Source organism: Diadema setosum, chromosome 15 (assembly GCF_964275005.1).
Source record: "Diadema setosum chromosome 15, eeDiaSeto1, whole genome shotgun sequence".
NCBI lineage: Eukaryota > Metazoa > Echinodermata > Echinoidea > Diadematoida > Diadematidae > Diadema > Diadema setosum.
In genome coordinates, this window is record NC_092699.1 from 9,939,555 (window position 1) to 9,957,643 (window position 18,089).

At 39.4% G+C, this 18,089-nt stretch overlaps 2 protein-coding genes across 2 annotated transcripts in view; one reads left to right on the top strand and one right to left on the bottom strand.

Moving 5' to 3' along the window:
• The window catches only part of LOC140238797 (CTD nuclear envelope phosphatase 1A-like), a 33,684-nt gene extending 26,987 nt beyond the window's left edge, over positions 1-6,697 (bottom strand). Inside the window, exons 1-2 of the mRNA XM_072318694.1 lie at positions 6,460-6,697; positions 1,455-1,521 (exon numbers count right to left, since the gene is read on the bottom strand). Of these exons, the coding sequence (XP_072174795.1) occupies positions 1,455-1,521; positions 6,460-6,558 (166 nt within the window). The 5' untranslated portion in view covers positions 6,559-6,697. The remainder of the gene's footprint in view (positions 1-1,454; positions 1,522-6,459) is intronic.
• Positions 6,698-9,845: 3,148 nt separating this feature from the next.
• LOC140238498 (uncharacterized) lies at positions 9,846-17,646 on the top strand. The gene is made up of 5 exons (XM_072318403.1): positions 9,846-10,023; positions 11,315-11,500; positions 13,218-13,442; positions 14,461-14,556; positions 15,296-17,646. The coding sequence occupies exons 1-5, from the start codon at positions 9,846-9,848 to the stop codon at positions 17,644-17,646; spliced, it is 3,036 nt and encodes a 1,011-aa protein (XP_072174504.1).
• Positions 17,647-18,089: the final 443 nt, after the last annotated feature.

Below are 18,089 nucleotides of genomic sequence, written 5' to 3' on the forward strand. Positions count from 1 at the left end.
CATGTGGCTACCAAGGAACAATAAATGCTCAAAGCAAGCAGCATACACTGTAGGGACCAATGAACTGTATACCTGTAGCTTTTAGTCTCCATGCCAGAATTTTGAGTTCTTATTGTTTTTCAAATAGGGTTAGAAACATGCATGAGGGACATATTTCAATCTGTTTTACAGCACAAACACTAGACTGGTTTAATAACAGCAATAAACAAAGAACAAAATTCGTGTAAAGAATAAACAAGCATTAATTGTTAACACACATGAGATATTTCATTTTTATAGTACACTGCCTTCATTGTGCTCTACAACCAAGTTTTCTCAATGGCTCTGTAGAATAATGAGATCATTACTATCACACATAATATTATGGTTGTTTAGCCTCACAAATGTTTTCAGCTCTCGTATGAACTAGTGTGCACAGAAACTCATGAAAGTAATTAGTGGAATATTGCTAGAGTTTGTGGTGTACTCTGTTCATCCTTTCAGATGAGTGTACATAGTGTATGTAAGTAGCATGTTTTGTGTACTACAATTTCATGATTTCTCTCGCTTAAACATGTACACGCCCTCTATAAAAATGATATACGGAGTATAATGTATATATATGTTCATTTGTTTTCATATCTATAGGTGATTATCACTGCCATATTCTGGTGTGCTTCATGCAATTGAATTGCTACCAGACACTGAGCCAGATCTTGATTTCTGTGTTTGTACACATCGGTTATGAAAGTGAGCCACAGGCCATGAAAGTAAAGACATGCTTCTGAAATCAAAGAAATGACATCACTCGGCTTCTTTACAAGAGTACAAAAGTCCAAAAGCTAAGAAGTGTGCACAAAATAACAATTCCACAGGAACAAACATCTACATGATCAGATAAGTAATGTAAGAATTTCAGAACGATCCGTAGATCTTTGAGTCCTTAATTGTATGTGCCTAGATATATTAGAAGGATCCCTATTTCTGAGCACTTAAGTTCACAGCACTGAAACTTGCATTTAGGAAAAATGAATGTTAACAGCAGAGCTCATTGTCACATCTCAGCTTATGATCAGCACTGACAAACGAACTGCACTCCTCCAATTTCCTTATAATATCATTAGTTGCTGCACATTTCCTTTCAAGCATTATGACTGCTTAAACTGTTTATGGTATACTCCAAATGTCAATACCAAGCACTCAGTGCTACTCTGCAGATTTATGCCTTAAATTTAGTGTTTAGATATTTGAGTAGCCAATGAATTGCTAGTTACAGAAATTTAATAAAAATGATAAAAATATCCTCCCTATTACTGTGTACATGTTTGTATTGATTTAATGCGGTAAAAAATTTAGGCTGCTAGCTGAAAACAAACCTTGCCAAAATCACTGCTCATACAAGCTGTATACATGTAACTTGCAAAAGGGCTGATACAAAGTCCAGCCAAAGGACCTGAACTGAAGGTGATACTCACAGAGTTTGTGACTGGAAAGTGGAGAGGAAGGAACTGTGTAGTAGCGGATGGTCTGATACTCAAGTACCTGTGTTGGGACAGAAAGTAGAGGAATATCAAAACAAATGTATAATCTGATAAGACAGCAATCACGCTGTAAATGCAGAAAAATCATAACCAGGATAGAACTTCAGACACTACCTACTAAAACCAATACATTGTTGATGTCCATCAATGCACAACAAACCCAAGTTTCAAATTAACTCTTCACGGCGAAGAACTTGAAGAACTGAAACGTATTCTAAAATCAAGGTGGAACAAAAATCACTCTTCAATCAATTCAGAACTAGAACATCAACTGCAGACAAAGACCATTAAGCGTCATTCAAGTGTACATTGTACATGCTTCATGCCGTTTGTTACACTACACATTTCTTTAGTTCACATCTCCTGATAGACCAGTAGGAAAGCAAGGCAACTGATGTAAAAAAAAAAATAAAAAAAAATTAAGTATCCAATTCTGATAGCTTATATTCTAGATAAGCCACTAGACTTCCTTTGATTAGCCATTGACAATATGAGTACAAACACAATTACAATTTACTGTATACATTGTATGCCAAATATTTCGTGAGGTTTTTATTTTCGCGAATTTCGCGAGTCAGGTGCTATTAGCGAAATTAAAGACACGCAAAAATATGGCTGCTTGAATGCCACTTTCAAACATCACTGTAGAGACTTGAACATTTCTTGATGTCATTTTTGCAACTTCATGACAGTTTGTGCCAAACACAGCACAGCATTCATAAAAGTGGACCAAAAAAGAAAAAAAGAAGAAAGAAATAAAGAGCTAAAGTCCTCTTTTGATGTGTATTCAAATGTACCATTACTATGTTAATATCTGCTTAAAATAACCAGAAACAGCACTGGTATTCATACAACTGTAACTTAACAAATACAAAAAAAAAAAAGAAAAAAAAAAAAAAAAGGGTCTGCTCAAATTTCAGGACCTTTGCTTTTTAGAGTTCACCAGACTGCTTGACCGAGTCATTATCCCATGGAAATCTAATACAGGATGCAGTGATTTAATTTGCAAATAATATAAAAATACAGTTTGTACCACTGTAGTGTAGATTCACTGGTTGCTTTGGTTCATCACGGTGACGTTCAAATTCAAATTTGCATTTCTTATGATCTCTTGAACTGACTTGCACAGGAGACCTTCTAATGATGACAGCACAGGGGGGGGGGGGGGGGGTGGTATCCTGAAAGTTTTCCTACAAACGTCATACAATGTAATCCTTTTTATTTTCCTCCGGCATATTTCTTGTGTATCTTTCTTCATTTACCTGCTTTCTTCTTTTTCTATTGTCCTTCTTTCTCCATATCAATATCAGTTAAAAAGAACTGAACTTTAAATACAACAACATTATCATTATTGACATGCATCTTTAATAAGTCTATTATAGTCACAAAAGAAAAAAAAGAAACAAATCTAGATTAAAATGCATGTGTTAAAATGTACTGTAAAGGTAGAAATTTTCGTGGTGTTGAAAAGCACACAAATATTTTTGCTTGCAATATGTTCCTGTACTATCCTGTCTTGATTCCGCGGAATTAAAAACACGCGAAACTCTTCTTACTGGGCTGAGCGCGAAAAATTAGTCACGCAAAAATATCCACTTTAACACTATTTGAATAGGAGATGAGGGCTTCTAAGTATTCATAGCCCTTCATAATAGGTCCACAAGTGTCACATTTGATTCATTCCTGTAAATTTGTGTGCAACACACAGGTGTACATTTAACTCTTAACTACTGTTCAGACTTGCAGACATTATACATTGTTTGCATCCCTCTGAATTTTATTTCTTTGCCAAATAATGTCCCCAAAGTTCATTGACCTCACTCTACTGGTGTACAATGTATGTTCAGTCATAAGCTGATGAGAGCTTCACTGTCCACCCCCTCCCCCCCCCCCCCAATTGTGTGTGTGACATAAACAGTGCTCAGCTACAAGTGTAGATTGGCACTGTTCCAAAGCAATACCCCACCATATTATGGAGTCATTACACATCACAACATGAACCACACAGGTTTCATGGGTTCAGGATACAAAACATGCTATAATCACAGTTCTGTGCAGGTTAAAGTGTACATCATGTACAGTACTTTTAGCTCTGTATCTGTAAATCAGTGTGGTATTAAAGGGACTTGTGTGACTGTTCCTTCATGGGTGATGTAATGCTGCTTTTTCTCAGGGCCATCCTGCACAACCCAGCTGTTAACTGTACACATATTTTAGATTGATGCCACATTATACTCGTACATGTAGGGACGTAACAATGAACATTGCATTTACGGTTCCGCACTGTTACCATTAGGAACATGGGACACCTGGTTGCCTTTTACCTGTGTCAAAAGGTACAAGCCTCTATTAAAAAGAAAAAGAAAAAAAAAAAAAAAATCCTGTTCTGCCAACTATTTTGCATCTAACTTAGGAGCAGGAGATTACAAAATTGATACCAATCACGGACTATGACTGTGGAATACAGATCACCATACAAGAAGCAAAGCTAGCACTCCAAAGCAGTCATCTGCTGATATTCAGTAACAGAAAATGAGAGGCTAGGCAAGGTCATTGACATAGTACATTGTAGCACAAGTCATAAAAAATATTCAATTGAAGGATACTATCTAGCAGATCATTGGTACAAGCTGATTCTTTTTTGTACATCTACAATCACTGTTTTGACTGTGTTCTGAAATACAACTTGTAAACTACAACTTACAAGACTGACACACACCTGAAATCATATTGCACAGAATAATCATGACTGAATAAAATGCATGATGCTACATGTACATACTGTACATAGGTGATGAACAATTTCACAAGGCAACTGTTTATACTCTAAACAGTCTACATTATGTACTGTCACTTGATGTTACTAGTGGGTCTGATTGGGATAGTAAACAATATCATTTAAATCACTGATTAAAAGGTAAAGCATACAATGTAGTTTCAATATGACTGCAGAAATGTCATTTTGCTATAAATTGGAGACATACGCCTATAAATGTGTGAAATGATGCTGTGATAACACAATTTCAGCTAGAAACCAAACAACAAATATATGTGAAATATAATGTAAAATACAAAAAGACAAGGCAGCTCAGTGTTGCAATCTTACTTTCAGAGCATTCTTAATCTTGGTTGCTCCTTGATAGCTTAAAATTGATTATTAAGACATCAATATGTGCATTTACGGTTCTTGCGTCGCAAGGCATGATGGGACGGAATTCTAGTACGCTAGCACAGCGACAATTGATATACAGTGTGAGTATACTTGTGGGAGTATACTTTGCTGAGCTCGAGTGTGAGATTGATGAGAGTTTACACTGTACACGATACATGTAATGATGTATTCCAATTGTCGCTGTGCTAGCGTACTAGAATTCCGTCCCATCATGCCTTGCGCCTCAAGAACCGTAAATGCATAAGTTAGAATACATCGCTGAATGGACCATGGCACTACAGCACCAACTAGCAGCAGATTCTCTGCCTATCCATCACGCAAGAATGAATCGTACATACGTCCAGTTAAAACTTTGCAGATGTTTGGGAGGTCAAACACAAGCCATCCATGATTCATTCAACCACGTTGTCCAAAATTTGACTGACAGCCACTGTCACTGAATTTACAAGGGGGGGACACTTGGCCCTGCCGGTGTCAGACTACAGATGTACCAGCTGCTTCCAGCTACATAAACCCACCAGACGCAGGGCAGATGCACTTCCAGAAACTCTTTCATCCAATACTCCAACCGCACCAAATATGAGCACTTCACCTTCATACACTCCTAAAACTCAAAGTCCTATATTCCATGTACCATCACGGACTGGATCTCATTACCACCCGACATCCAGAGCATAAAGTGCTAGGCCTTCAATGTACTAACGAGTCAACAATGACACTTTTAAACGTCAATTTTTTTTTTTCTGTAACCAAGGCTCATGTTACAACAAAACAGTTAGACCTATTTACACGTAACTTAACACTAACAGAGACCATTGCTCACTCCCCCTTCCTCCTCGTTTAGTTTAATAGAGGAAGAGAAAGATTCCCTGCCTGGTACACAGCTCAGGCACGTTTTGCTTTGGTGTTAGACAGTCTAACCGTTCAGGGCCTAACATTAACCTTACGGTCCTTGTCGTTAGATGGTAGGCCCTACCGTCATAATTTGTAACGACAGTATAGTAGCCCTACTACATATCGACCACCCTTATTGAAACCGACCGCGTATAATTCGCGCACTGAACACTTAGTATGCACTTCTCTGTGCGCAAAGCACATAAAAATGGATTGGCTTTGAATGTAGATTAGGATGGTGTGGGAAAACGCGATAATTCACTGTTCATTAATGGTTTTAATCAAGGACAAAATTTCGAATGAATTTTTCACCGAATCGTAATGACAGCACAATGTAATGTCTATGGAAGTTTCTAAAAGGCTTCTAAAAAGCTTCGTACAACACTGTGTTCAATACAACTCGGTTTGCATGCATTGTCAATGCAAAATCAGCGGTCGATCCTAAAAACGCGATTTACCGCGGGGAGCTGAAACAAGGCCACGCAAGTTCGTCGGCGATATTTTTGCACTGAAACTTCGAATCGAAAAGGGAACAACGGCATTTGATAGAGCTGGATTTTCTCAATCACGTAGGTCAAGTTTTGTACGTGAATTTCAGTGTTAAATATTCTTATCAAGCAAATAAACATTAGGCGGTCGATTAGTAGTAGGTCCAACCCTACACTGTGGACACTGCTCAGACTGACTGTGTGACTGACTTGACTGAAATGACTGGTTTTGCCTTTGAAACTAGCAAGTGTCTAACGTTAGCTATATCTAACAACGTTACAACCACAATCATGACAATGCATGGAACATGAGACTGAATTGAGAATTGATTTCTATGCCAATGAGACCGAACTAGAAGGCCTGACGGCATAAAATTACAATTACCTTTCGTGTGTTCTTTCGTATCAAGTAGCAAATAAACTCCCATATCTTTGATACGATCAAAATGACCGTTCGAAACCCCATTGGGACAAATGACGGCATCGGAAGGCGAGTGGAGAATCTTTCCAACTTCCTTCGCAGGAAATCGCAAGACCTTCCACACTCTAAGCTTCACGGATTTTATTTTACCAGCTTGGCAGCAGATGACAAAACGTTGCTGAAAGTAGGATTCTCCGTTAATGTTGACTTGAGCACCTCACACAGTAGACCTAGACACTTTTAGTCTCAAAAACTTCCGAGATAGGAGAGATATGACTCCACTTGCGCGTTTGAGCAAAATAAGTCCCAACTACACACTAATTGTCACCGTACTTCCCACCATGTACACCACACATGCACAGAAGTAGTGCGCATCCGCATCTCTATGCAGCATCTATGCTCGTCGAGCTGCAGTATCCGGATACGAAAGCGAACGAGTGTGTGTAAAGTGCAATGAGGCTAGGGATGGCTCCGCGGCAGCAAAGCGGTAGTGTACAATGTACGTTCAAGCTCCACGGCATGCACTGCGCATAGTAAAGGAGTGTGTGTGCGGCATGTTCTCACGCTTCCCCTCTCGCATCACACCATTCATTAGGTGGTTTCGGCAGTACACTGCCTACTCTGTGCGCGACTGACGAGGTCCCATGACCCTTGACCCGTCCTAGATCCTTCCCATCATGCAACAACTCAGTAAGCGAGAAAAGGCGTTATGTTGCCACGGAAGTGAGTAAATACGGTTGAGATTTTAGTCACCATTACACTTACAATACAGGTAAGATTATAGTGTGTTGAGTTTTCTCTTTTATTTTTGGCCTTAGACACAGACTGGCGAATTGTAATAGTCCGCCTTTCAAATAGTGATGTTGGAAATTCAGTTTAAAAGGTTTGGTTCTTCCGAGCGAGTGCCGCACTTCACTTACACTGTAGGCTACCCACCCTATGTTGTGTACAAATGCCGGGCCGGCCGGCCGGGCAGGCAGTGCAGTGCATGCAGCCGGTAACGCAGCGCAGCGCGATCCCCTGCAACACAATGCTGCATTGCTGGATGTCTCTGAATCAATCGTGTGTATACTCTTCTGCTACGCTACGCACCACGCCACGGTATCACTTCATGTCGAATGCAGATGAATGTGCATAGATAGTTATGTGTGACGTGACCTGTGTGGGAGCTCAACATAATTTGCCTGTAAATTACAAAGAAAACCTGCCAGCAGGCTGCACTGCAGACTTGTTTTAAAATGTAAAATGTTGTTAATATGAATGGCCTGTCTATGTCGCTATGGATGATTGTAATTTGCATGTCTATTAACACATTAACAGGAGGCCCTATTTAAGTTTACTATGAGTAACATTAGAGTAACTTAACATTAGACATTTTTTTTTAACGTTAGATAGGCCTATGCTCGGCTATGTGACGTGTGAACGTGTCTAACGTTAGAGTCATGTTTATGACCAGTGTCATGTGTCAGTGTAGCCTGACCAGACACTGTTAGTCGATTAAGACAGCGCTGCGTGTAGTTAGTGTCAGTGATGACAATACATGAGAAGTTAATGAATTTGAATCTAAGGTCTAACACGTTAGATCTAACACTATTGATTGAAATGACCTGATGACTAACGTCAGTGACAAAATCACAATGTTGTTCATAGAAACAGTACAACTAACAATAGTATAGAACATTGCATCAGAGCTAACGTTACGGTTTACAAATTTCTGATCTTGACTTAACTAACACTCAACAGGCACGGTAACACAATTCTAAAACAGGATCTTGGATCTACAAATTACATTGTACATAGAATCTACGATGTTGTGTAGATCTATAGTCTATACAGTTGGGGAGTGACAAAAATGTGAAATATTACCCGAAAGATAGGTCCTACACTACAGCAAAAATATTGCAATCTCTCAATTTTGGATGCTTCCTGATGTTTAAAATTCATTACATCAACTATATTACACCATTGTCCATATCGCGGAAGGACCATAGCAATATCCATGACATAAGAGTGAATCACACATATGGGTCTATGCAGCTTATATTGATATGCAAGTAAATATTTTAATATTTCTATAGAAACTACATGTAGCTCTACCTACCTACTACTGAATGGGAAGGATGCTTCAGAAATAAAAGTTGGGTAGGCCTACCTTGACTTTATTGTTTCACAAATAGAGTCTACTCCAAAACAACTTGTTAATATCCTGGCAAATCATATCAGCCAGACAAGGTTCTTGGACCTGACTTGGTAGAGACTTGATGCACAATGTACATGTACACATGCAAGCAAATTCCAAATGGTGGAAAATGAATTTTCCACCCTTGTGAGAACTACTAGATCTATGTGTGATGTTTTAACTTTATTTATTCCTATTTGGTCAGCCTAATGCCTAATGTAATGATCTAAACTGCAGTGTAGATATAGTTGGTATTAGGAGGCACATAGCAGGTTGTGAAGTTGTGTATAAATTGTGTATAAATTTTTGTATATAGTACAGTATATCATGCATTTATTTGTCACACATTCATTCTGTTCTGTCTGTATAAATATGATCATATCTGAAGTCACCTAACTTGATATTTTGATGTCATGATACATGAGAGGCTATGTATGTTATAGGTTTAGCTGAGAAATTGGGAATTTCAGATCATTGCTAAAGATAGTAAAGTGAAGTGTAATTCCACATTTATATATGATTGTTATTACAGTGTATAAGATACTATAACAGGCAAAGTGGTACAACTTCCATCTATACAAGAAATATTAATGTTGTATGTTCGATATTGATCTTGATTTTTATCTTTGATTTTAACTTTCAAATCTGATTCTTTGTAGACTATACACAGTTTAATGACAATGTGTCATTTTTTATATTTTGTTTTCTTTCACACTTACCTTTCTGTTTAAAAAAAGGATGGTCAGTAAAATCATCTAGAATACTAAATTTCACAATGCTTGTTCTCCAACATACAAAGTCTTCTGTTTTCTAACAAAAGCCAAAACAGTTCTTAATAGAAGTTCTCACAATTCATTTTCTGCCATTTGGAATTTGCTTTTAAGTACCGGTACATTGAGAGGGTCTACCAAGAAACTTGTCAGGCGGACGCAATTTGGCAGGTTAACAAGTTAGTTTGGAGTATTGTAAAATGAAAAGTGTAAAATGTTTTGATTGTATCAGACACTTGCAAAATTATGTAGAAGTGCTCACATTCTATTTTCACCACATGGCATTTTGTGTTAAACAGAATGTCTTGGAACTGAAAAGAACAATGATGGCAGTTGAAGAGTGCCGCCAGCGGATGTACCCGATGACGACCGTTTCCACAGTGGGTTAACGTGAGTGCAGGATGGCAGCAGATAGTAAGCTGCACGAGGGTGTCCGCTATGGCGACTCTAACCTGGTGGAGAGTTCCCTGGAGGATGGCCTGGATCCAAATGCCATCGGTCTCTATGGCTGGAGCCCCATGCATGAGGCTGCCTCCAACGGAGACCTGGAAATCCTGGAGCTCCTTCTCCAGTACAATGGTGAGATCTTTCATTTCAAGGCAAAAAGAAGATGAGAATCTTTCTATGCCAAAATTTAAGACAAGTTTGGGAAAAAAAGTGTTCATCTTAAGTTATGTACCAAGGTATATATATATATATATATATATATATATATATTTTTTTTTTTTTTTAATTATCTACCAGCCAAAATTAGGGAGAAAACATCAAGGTGGAGTTTTCATAACGCCGTCATAGAACTTCTGTTAGAAAGTTAATGTACTCATGAGATATTGTTAACATATATTTATCTTATTAATGTAAATACTTTTTGTTTTTGTATGAAGTGGTCATTGTTTGTGACATACATATATCAGGAGATACATCACATAATCAAATTTTCTCATTTATTTATTTATTTTTCGCAGCACTAGAATATATATCTTTGTGATTACTATCTAACAGTAACACCTTACTGAACCATAAAAACAAAACAAAACAAAACAATAAAGAAATACTTTGTAACTGCTATTTTCAAGGGTCTTGACTCAATTAGCATCTGTTCTGTTTTCTGGTTCCTGTTTTCCTTGCTTTTTCCATGTGACTGCATATCCGTAAACATGTACAATGACCATCATTGCATTGGATAATAAATTAATAAATTGATTAATTGATTAATTAATTTATCCATCCATTCAGGGTGTTTACACAGTTGTTGGTTTTCATTTTGGGCGCTCACTATGAGAGGCTTGTGCACCTGTATTAAGTGGAATATAATGCAGTGGCCATGTCACATTTATAGATTTGTTTTTTCTCCATATTGACTTGAAGTGCTGACTGTGAAATTTTACTGTAGATATCAAGTATGGTGTCAGTAGTAAGATACTAATGTACTGCCTTTTCCATCCAGGATAAGAGTGCATAGTATGTATCAGTAGAAACTAAATTAAATGTACATGTACACGTATGCTATTGTCAGATAATTGCTTAGATGTATTTTAATAAAAAGGTGTGTGGAAATATGTCAAACCTGCCCCCCCCCCCCAAAAAAAAAAAGTTTATTGTAAGGTGCTTTCAGGACCGTTGCAACTGAATGACCAGTATAATAAAGAACAAGTAAAATTACGGCATATGCAGTAATATTTACTGTACACCATACTTTTATCTCATGAAGAAGCCTTTAATATGCTGTCTGAAAGCTTCAATTTACTCCTCCCCCATTCAGGTATCCCAGTGAAAAAATATATGAAACAAATGAAAAAAAAAAAGATTTTTTTTATACATCTGACACCTACCAATTATATGCCCATGATTCATTTTGCCTGCATTAAAGGTGATCCCAACTTCTGTGACGACATAGAAGGGTGCACGCCGCTGCACTATGCTGCCAGGGAGGGTCATGTCGAGTGCCTGCGAGCCCTCCTGAAAGCAGGAGGACGGTATGATGTGGAAAACAACAGCGGCAAATCTGTGCTGGAAGAGGCAGCCGAAGAATGCAGGCACATCCTGGACAAAGAGAGTAAGTTACTGCATTTGATTTTGTTTTGATCTTTGTATTAAGAGTATGCAGCAAATTTTATGTAACATCCACTGTGTTACATCAATCATAGGTAATGTCAGTATGTGAGCCCTTCCTCCTCTGCCCCCCCCCCCCAAAAAAATGGAGATAAAACAAAGTTATATTTATAAATCTCATCTTGTAAAGTACAGTACGGTAGGTTAAAAGTAATGTAAACAAATTTATCATGGCCATGGCAAATTTGTGATAGCATGTTTTATGGTTTGAAAGTTTGAAGGCAAATGTTAAAGGACAAGTTCACCTTCGTAGACATGTGAATTGAGTGAATGCGACAATATTAGTAGAACAAATCAGTGAAAATTTGGGGAAAATCGGACATTCCGTTTAAAAGTTATGATTTTTTTACAGTATCTGCGCAGTCACTGCTGGACTACTACAGTGTATGATGTCACGTGTGTACAACGATATAAGGAAAATAAAAAGAGAATTTCACAAAATGTTACTTTTTGAATAAAGTGCACATTTCTTCGACTTGTAACTGAGGTATGTTAACCCTATTCTAACTGGGCTACTTGAGACCAAGTTTTTACTGGGGGGGGGGGGGGGGGTCAATTTGACCCCCCCTTCAGATCTCGGCCGCCGATCGCGCGATCGCCGCAAAATTTTTCCTGAACATAAAGCCGGATGTCAACTACAAGATTACATGGTCATACAATAGAAAAATGTTGATTTCATATTTTTTGATAAATTAATTATGCAAATTAACGCATGAAATCATATTTTCACCTATAACTCCATCAAAAAGACTGAAGGATTATTAAATTTTTGTGTCAGAGTTCCTCAAGACACATCAAACAATTTTCTTGTAAAAAAATAGTACAATCAAAATCATTTTCTTTTGTTTTTTATTGTTTTGTTAATTTCTTTTGTATTTTATTGTTTTTTCGATCTTTTGTTTTCTATTGTTTTTTTGCCAAAATTTGTTGGAGGCACTTTTTCAAGCTTATCTACATTAGAATTGATTTATTTCAATGGTTAAAAGTTGAAATAATCTAATTTATATCAATTAAACAAAAAAACACAGTTTGCATTGGATTTGCACACGAAATCATGAATTTGAGCGGTTTTCGGGTTGACATGCATATGCAAAACATTGCATAACTTCAGAACGGTGTACCCGGACGTCGCAAATTTGGCCTCAAAATATGCGGGAGACTTCAATGAAAAAAGTCATGAAACGACGCGGCAAAATCTTTGCGCGTTGTGGAATCGTGGCGCAAAACGTCGAGGGGGGGTCAATTTGACCCCCCCAGTTAGAATAGGGTTAAGGGTAATATTATTCCCCCTGCCTTCCGAAAGAGAGAAGACGAGTATTCTTTTGTTTTGCGAGAAAAGTGAAAATACATTGATTTTTCTTTATTCTTTCTGTATATCGTTGTACACATGTGACATCACAAGCTATAGTAGTCTTCTCATCCACTTGTGACTGAGCAGAAACTTCAAAAATTCATAACTTTTGAACGGATTATCCGATTTTTCTCAAACTCTCACTAATGTGTTCTACTAATATCACTACATTATCTCAACCCACATGTCTATGAAGGTGAACTTGTCATTTAAGGTACAAAACTAAGCAGGGTTTGTCTTCTTTAAATACCACAAGTCTCATGAATATACCATACCATAAATATGATTCCATTTTGTTTCTTAATTGCAGAAACCAAGGATTACCTCAACATGACATTGGACATGGCCCGCATCACAATTTCCAAGCAGAAGGTGCCTTCCCATGGGTCGTCCGGAAAGCCAGATGGTCGAAGGTCATCAGCCGAGACCTCGGGGGACATTGACAGCCCTCGGGAGGTGGTCGGTGGGATAACTCCACGAGCCTGGAACACCATCAAGGTGCTGGAGAGCCCCAAAGATGCAGGGAAAGAGTCCAGTGAGTACTACAAACTGCATATTGCCTACGGTCCTACAAGAAGCAATGGTTTGAATTCTGTATAGGACGATGTAAATGTTCATACCACTGCATTCTGTCAGGAGTGCCAAATTGCATTTTTAACCCGTTGAGGACGAGTCCTGAGTATACTCGGGCAGGTGTCTATGGGAAATGCATGTTGTAGCGAAATTAGTCCGTCCTCAGCGGGATAATGCTGTGTGTGGGGGGGGGGTTTGTTTTGTTTTGTTAAGTTTAGTTTTGCTTGGCTTTGTTTTGTTTTATTCTGTTTCTTTTTTTTACTAAAAGAAAAGGATTGGAAAAGTATGTTTTTGAAATGATTTTCTTTTCTGAAATGTGATTTAGTATGCTCAAGCTTTATGACTTTCTTTATTCTTATAAATTCCTTTTTTTTTAGAGGAATCATATTTTTCCTTCAGACTTTGTTTTGATTTGTGTGAATATTGGTACGTTTTTGTGACGTGAGGAGGGTGACAGCCATATATCAGACATCTTTGTATTTATACGTGTGTCATATTGATTGAAATAAGATAAAAAATATCAGTAAAATAACTCAATCAAAATCAGTTATACTCTCTATCACTTAAGTAGACTTCAGACACTAAAATTCAAGGGAATCATATGATAAGTAATTGATTTGTTGGGTAGAAACATCAAACAGTCCCATCAACTGAGGATATTGTGTGAGATTATTTTTTTTTTACCTGGATAAACGAAGACAAGAGGATACATGCGTATTGTGTTGTTTATACTTGCACAATCCGCATATACCTTTCCATGTTATTGGAAACAATCGCGATATCGGATTACATTGCTTTTAATACTTCCACCTCTGTGAGCAGTTCATTTTAAAATCAAACAGAGAAACTTCTAAATGTAGATAGTGGCCACTCAAAGCAATTTAATGCTAGTAAAGTGTGAAATGTCAGATATTACAAGACCCTGTTTTAATACCAGTTCAATGTTTTCTGAGTTTCTCTGTCTCATTTCATTCGTGCAGTCACAGGAACCCTGCAGCTGTCATTTGAATACAACTCCAAGGCCAAGACATTCAAAATCCGCGTATGGTCCCTGCAAGACATTCTGCTTCCTCCTGGTAAGTGTGGGGAGGGAAAGAGGAAAAGGGGGAGGACAGGGTCCCATTTTCACTTGCTATTCAGTCTGAGGGCAGTTCTCACCTTCCTGTACTCTTTCAATCTTGATCAAGTGCACTCCTTTGTTGTGCAGGCTTTTGTGTATCCGGATTACGGCCTAAGTGGTTTACAAGGGATTTGCATCATGGGCAAGTGACTGTTATTGATGTGAATAGAGAATGGGGGAGAGGGCAGGGTTTCATTCATGGTCATTGCTCAGAGACATCCATTGTGTTGTGAGTAGGCTATTTTGAGGGCTTATAGGCTTGTGGGCAAATGACCAGACAAAGGGTCTGGTAGACGAATGATTTAAAGCCATGTCTCTCCTTTTGTCAGCAAAATTGACCTCTGAAGCCATTTGTTCAAGCCAGCCAACACTAACTGTCATACAAGGGTAACAGCCAAGTAGAGGCTTATGTCATTCAAGCATGAAATTTATGCTTGCCTCAGCAGAGTCGTTTGAATGGGAATGTATTGAGTGACAAAGCCATAATCCTAATAGGTGTCCTAAAATGTGTAGAAACACCAGCATTTCTTTTTGATAACGATATATGTAGAGTTTGAAATATGAGCCACGTATTACAGAATGATTACGCATGGTTTGATACATTCTGGCAGCACCATTGTTTTGAATGTGTTATTGTACTTTGAAATGTGATACTGTACTCATTGTGGATTTTTCACTCATTTTGTTTGATCCAGCTGAATTTTCCAATCTGTCGAGGCTGTATATCAGGAGTCACCTGCTGCCAGACAAGAAAGGGGAAACGAAACGTAAAACTGATGAGATAAAGATTGAAGACCCGACAAAGTTGGACAGCAATCTTGTAACTCTGAGGAGGAAGGGAATGCGTGACAGTTTTAAGGCGGTGTTTTTGCCGTCCACCTTTAAGTTCAGCAAAGGCCTTGAGTACCAGAACGTCACCCAGGATATGGTCAAGAGCAAGATGGTCCACATTGCCGTGTGCGTGAAGCAACGTTACAGCACTAAAACCATCCCTGTCGCAAACGTCCAACTCGAAATGAAAGTCGCTGTGCGCAAGCTGCTGAAAGAGAAGCACCCACTCCATTCCTGTATCAACTATTCCATGCCAGACAATATTCACGCATATGATCCCCATGACATTGTCATCATCTCCGAGGGGATGTACAGCAACCGGACGACCAGCCACCCAACATTGCGAACTAAGTCACGAGTGAGCCTGGAACTGGAGGAGACCAACCCCCGGGCATCAAGCGACATCAACCTCAAAGCAGTCCGCTCCCACTCTGTAGAGAGCATGCCGTCCACTGTGGTGGACATTCAGAAAGGCCAGAGGGAAACCTCCCTGGATGACCTCTTGGAAGTGTCGGTGCACAGTGACAGCAATCGGAGTGACCAGAAGGTGACTGTTGTGGATGTCCACGAGATACCACGCCCGTCCCAAAGCCCCCTACCTGGCATCACTGAAGATGGTGAACTGACTGATGTGAGTATTGTCTCATCGTCATGTCATAGTCCTGACAGTGCCGTTGTGGATATGGATGGCCTAGAGACAATTAATCTGGACAGAGATGCCATTTCCCCCATTGGGTCGTCCACACCTTCGGCCAAGAAGCTGCGCGCTGGTGTCAAGCATGGGTTTGCAAATCCTCACATTACGATTGTAGATGATGCAGATAGTGATGAATTTGAGGTGTCAATTGACAAACTGGATGGAAGGAAAGGGCTTAGGGATGAGGTCATCGACCTGAGCAGTAGCAGTCAAGATCCGGGGGAGAAGGGTAAAAAGAAAGGATTCAGAGGACAATTATTCAAGAAGAAATCTAAGCAGAAGAAAGGAAAGGGGGATGGCATAGATAACCCAGGATATGTTGTAGACATGAGAACTGGCCACAGGAGCCTTATAGGAGACTTTGGTGGTAGCAGAGGTAAAAAGGGACAGCAGGACCTGGAGATGCTTGAGATTTTATCTGACGAGGAAGCAGATGCTGTCTTTGCTGACAAAAGAAATGATTCCACAATAGACAGCAGAACCAAGGATACATCGGTATCAAGCCATAATGACCGCCAGAAAGAAATGGTCATCACTGTTGCTTCTGCAGACCAAGTTACGGAACTGAAGCGTGGGAAGAAGATGTATGATGTTCAGGGTGCTATGAAACATGATCAGCTGGCATTGAAACCAAGGAGGACACTTCTGGACGCTGTAGGAAAGAAAGAAGGAGATCAGAGAACCAGTAGTTCAAAGACCCCCACGTCTGAAATACCATTGCGTGAAGTGACCAGCCCTGTACCCATTATAGTAGTTGAGTGTGTGGACGAGACTGATCGGTCCGCTTCAGCTGGTAGCCGGTCTCCCCGTTCCCCGAGGCATGCTCGGAAAGTTAGCCCCATACCAGAAGTATCCAAGAGAGGTCGTGAGTCCACCAAGCAGGACTTTACCCCTCCGATTACTGCTGGAATGCCCCACACCGAGTTGAGCAAGCCAGAGAGCAGAGTTTCCATCAAAACCAATGACACAACGCATTCTCCTAGTGGTGCTAGTCACAAGGGAAGTCCCACCGATGCGGACGTGAAATACATCTCTGAATTGGATGACTCAGACCATACACCAAAGCAGAACAATCGGTCAAGATCTAGCAAGGAGAAGGTTGGACGGTCCAAGGGCAGATCACCAGTGAGAGCCCAAAAGACCTCGACAGCTGCTGAACCAGAGTTTGAAATGTTGACTCTCTGGAATGATGAGGAATGGAGGAAAAAGTTGGCCACACCCGAATTCAAGCTCCAGATGTTCCAACGCACCAGCCAGGATCAACATCCATCCACACCGCTCCTCAATAAGTACCATGGCATCGATCCGAATAGCGCTGCAGCCAGCAATGCGGTGTTTGTGCATGAGACCCCTCCCAGTAAAGCTAGTCAAAGCACCCCTCAGGAGGGGGTGGGCAATGCCAGAGAGAACAAAAGATTGCATAGTAAAGGTGCTGTGATGGATAAGTCAAAGTCACAGAAAAGGGTTGAAGTGAGGAATAATCCTAGCATTACAAAGCTTAGTCAAAGCTGGCTGTAGCAATGTTTGATGAGTGAAACTCATAGCTTGACTGGAATGAGATGTGAGTAAAATTTGAGCTTCCAAATTCAGCAATAAAGACAAGTAATTAATTAAAGGTACAGTGTAGGAGGGTGAGATATATTTATTTAATATTGACAACTGTTCATAACAAATACTTTTATGCCTGCTTAATTTTCTCCTTGTTTATTCCAAGTGCCCAGTAGATACTAGAGTAAGAAAACTCACTGTGTGACGTATATGGAATATGCTCAAATCATTTTTAGAAGAAGTTCGGGGACATCTCTTTACCAGGTGTACAAGAACTTCAGGCCAGTGTGCACTTAACTGATGATCATCATCAATTTTTTATGCCAGTTTGTTCTGAAGGGAGCACATATTTTTCCTCCAAGACACAACATCTCAATGAAATATCAGTGGTGCATTTCGGATTAATAAGTATG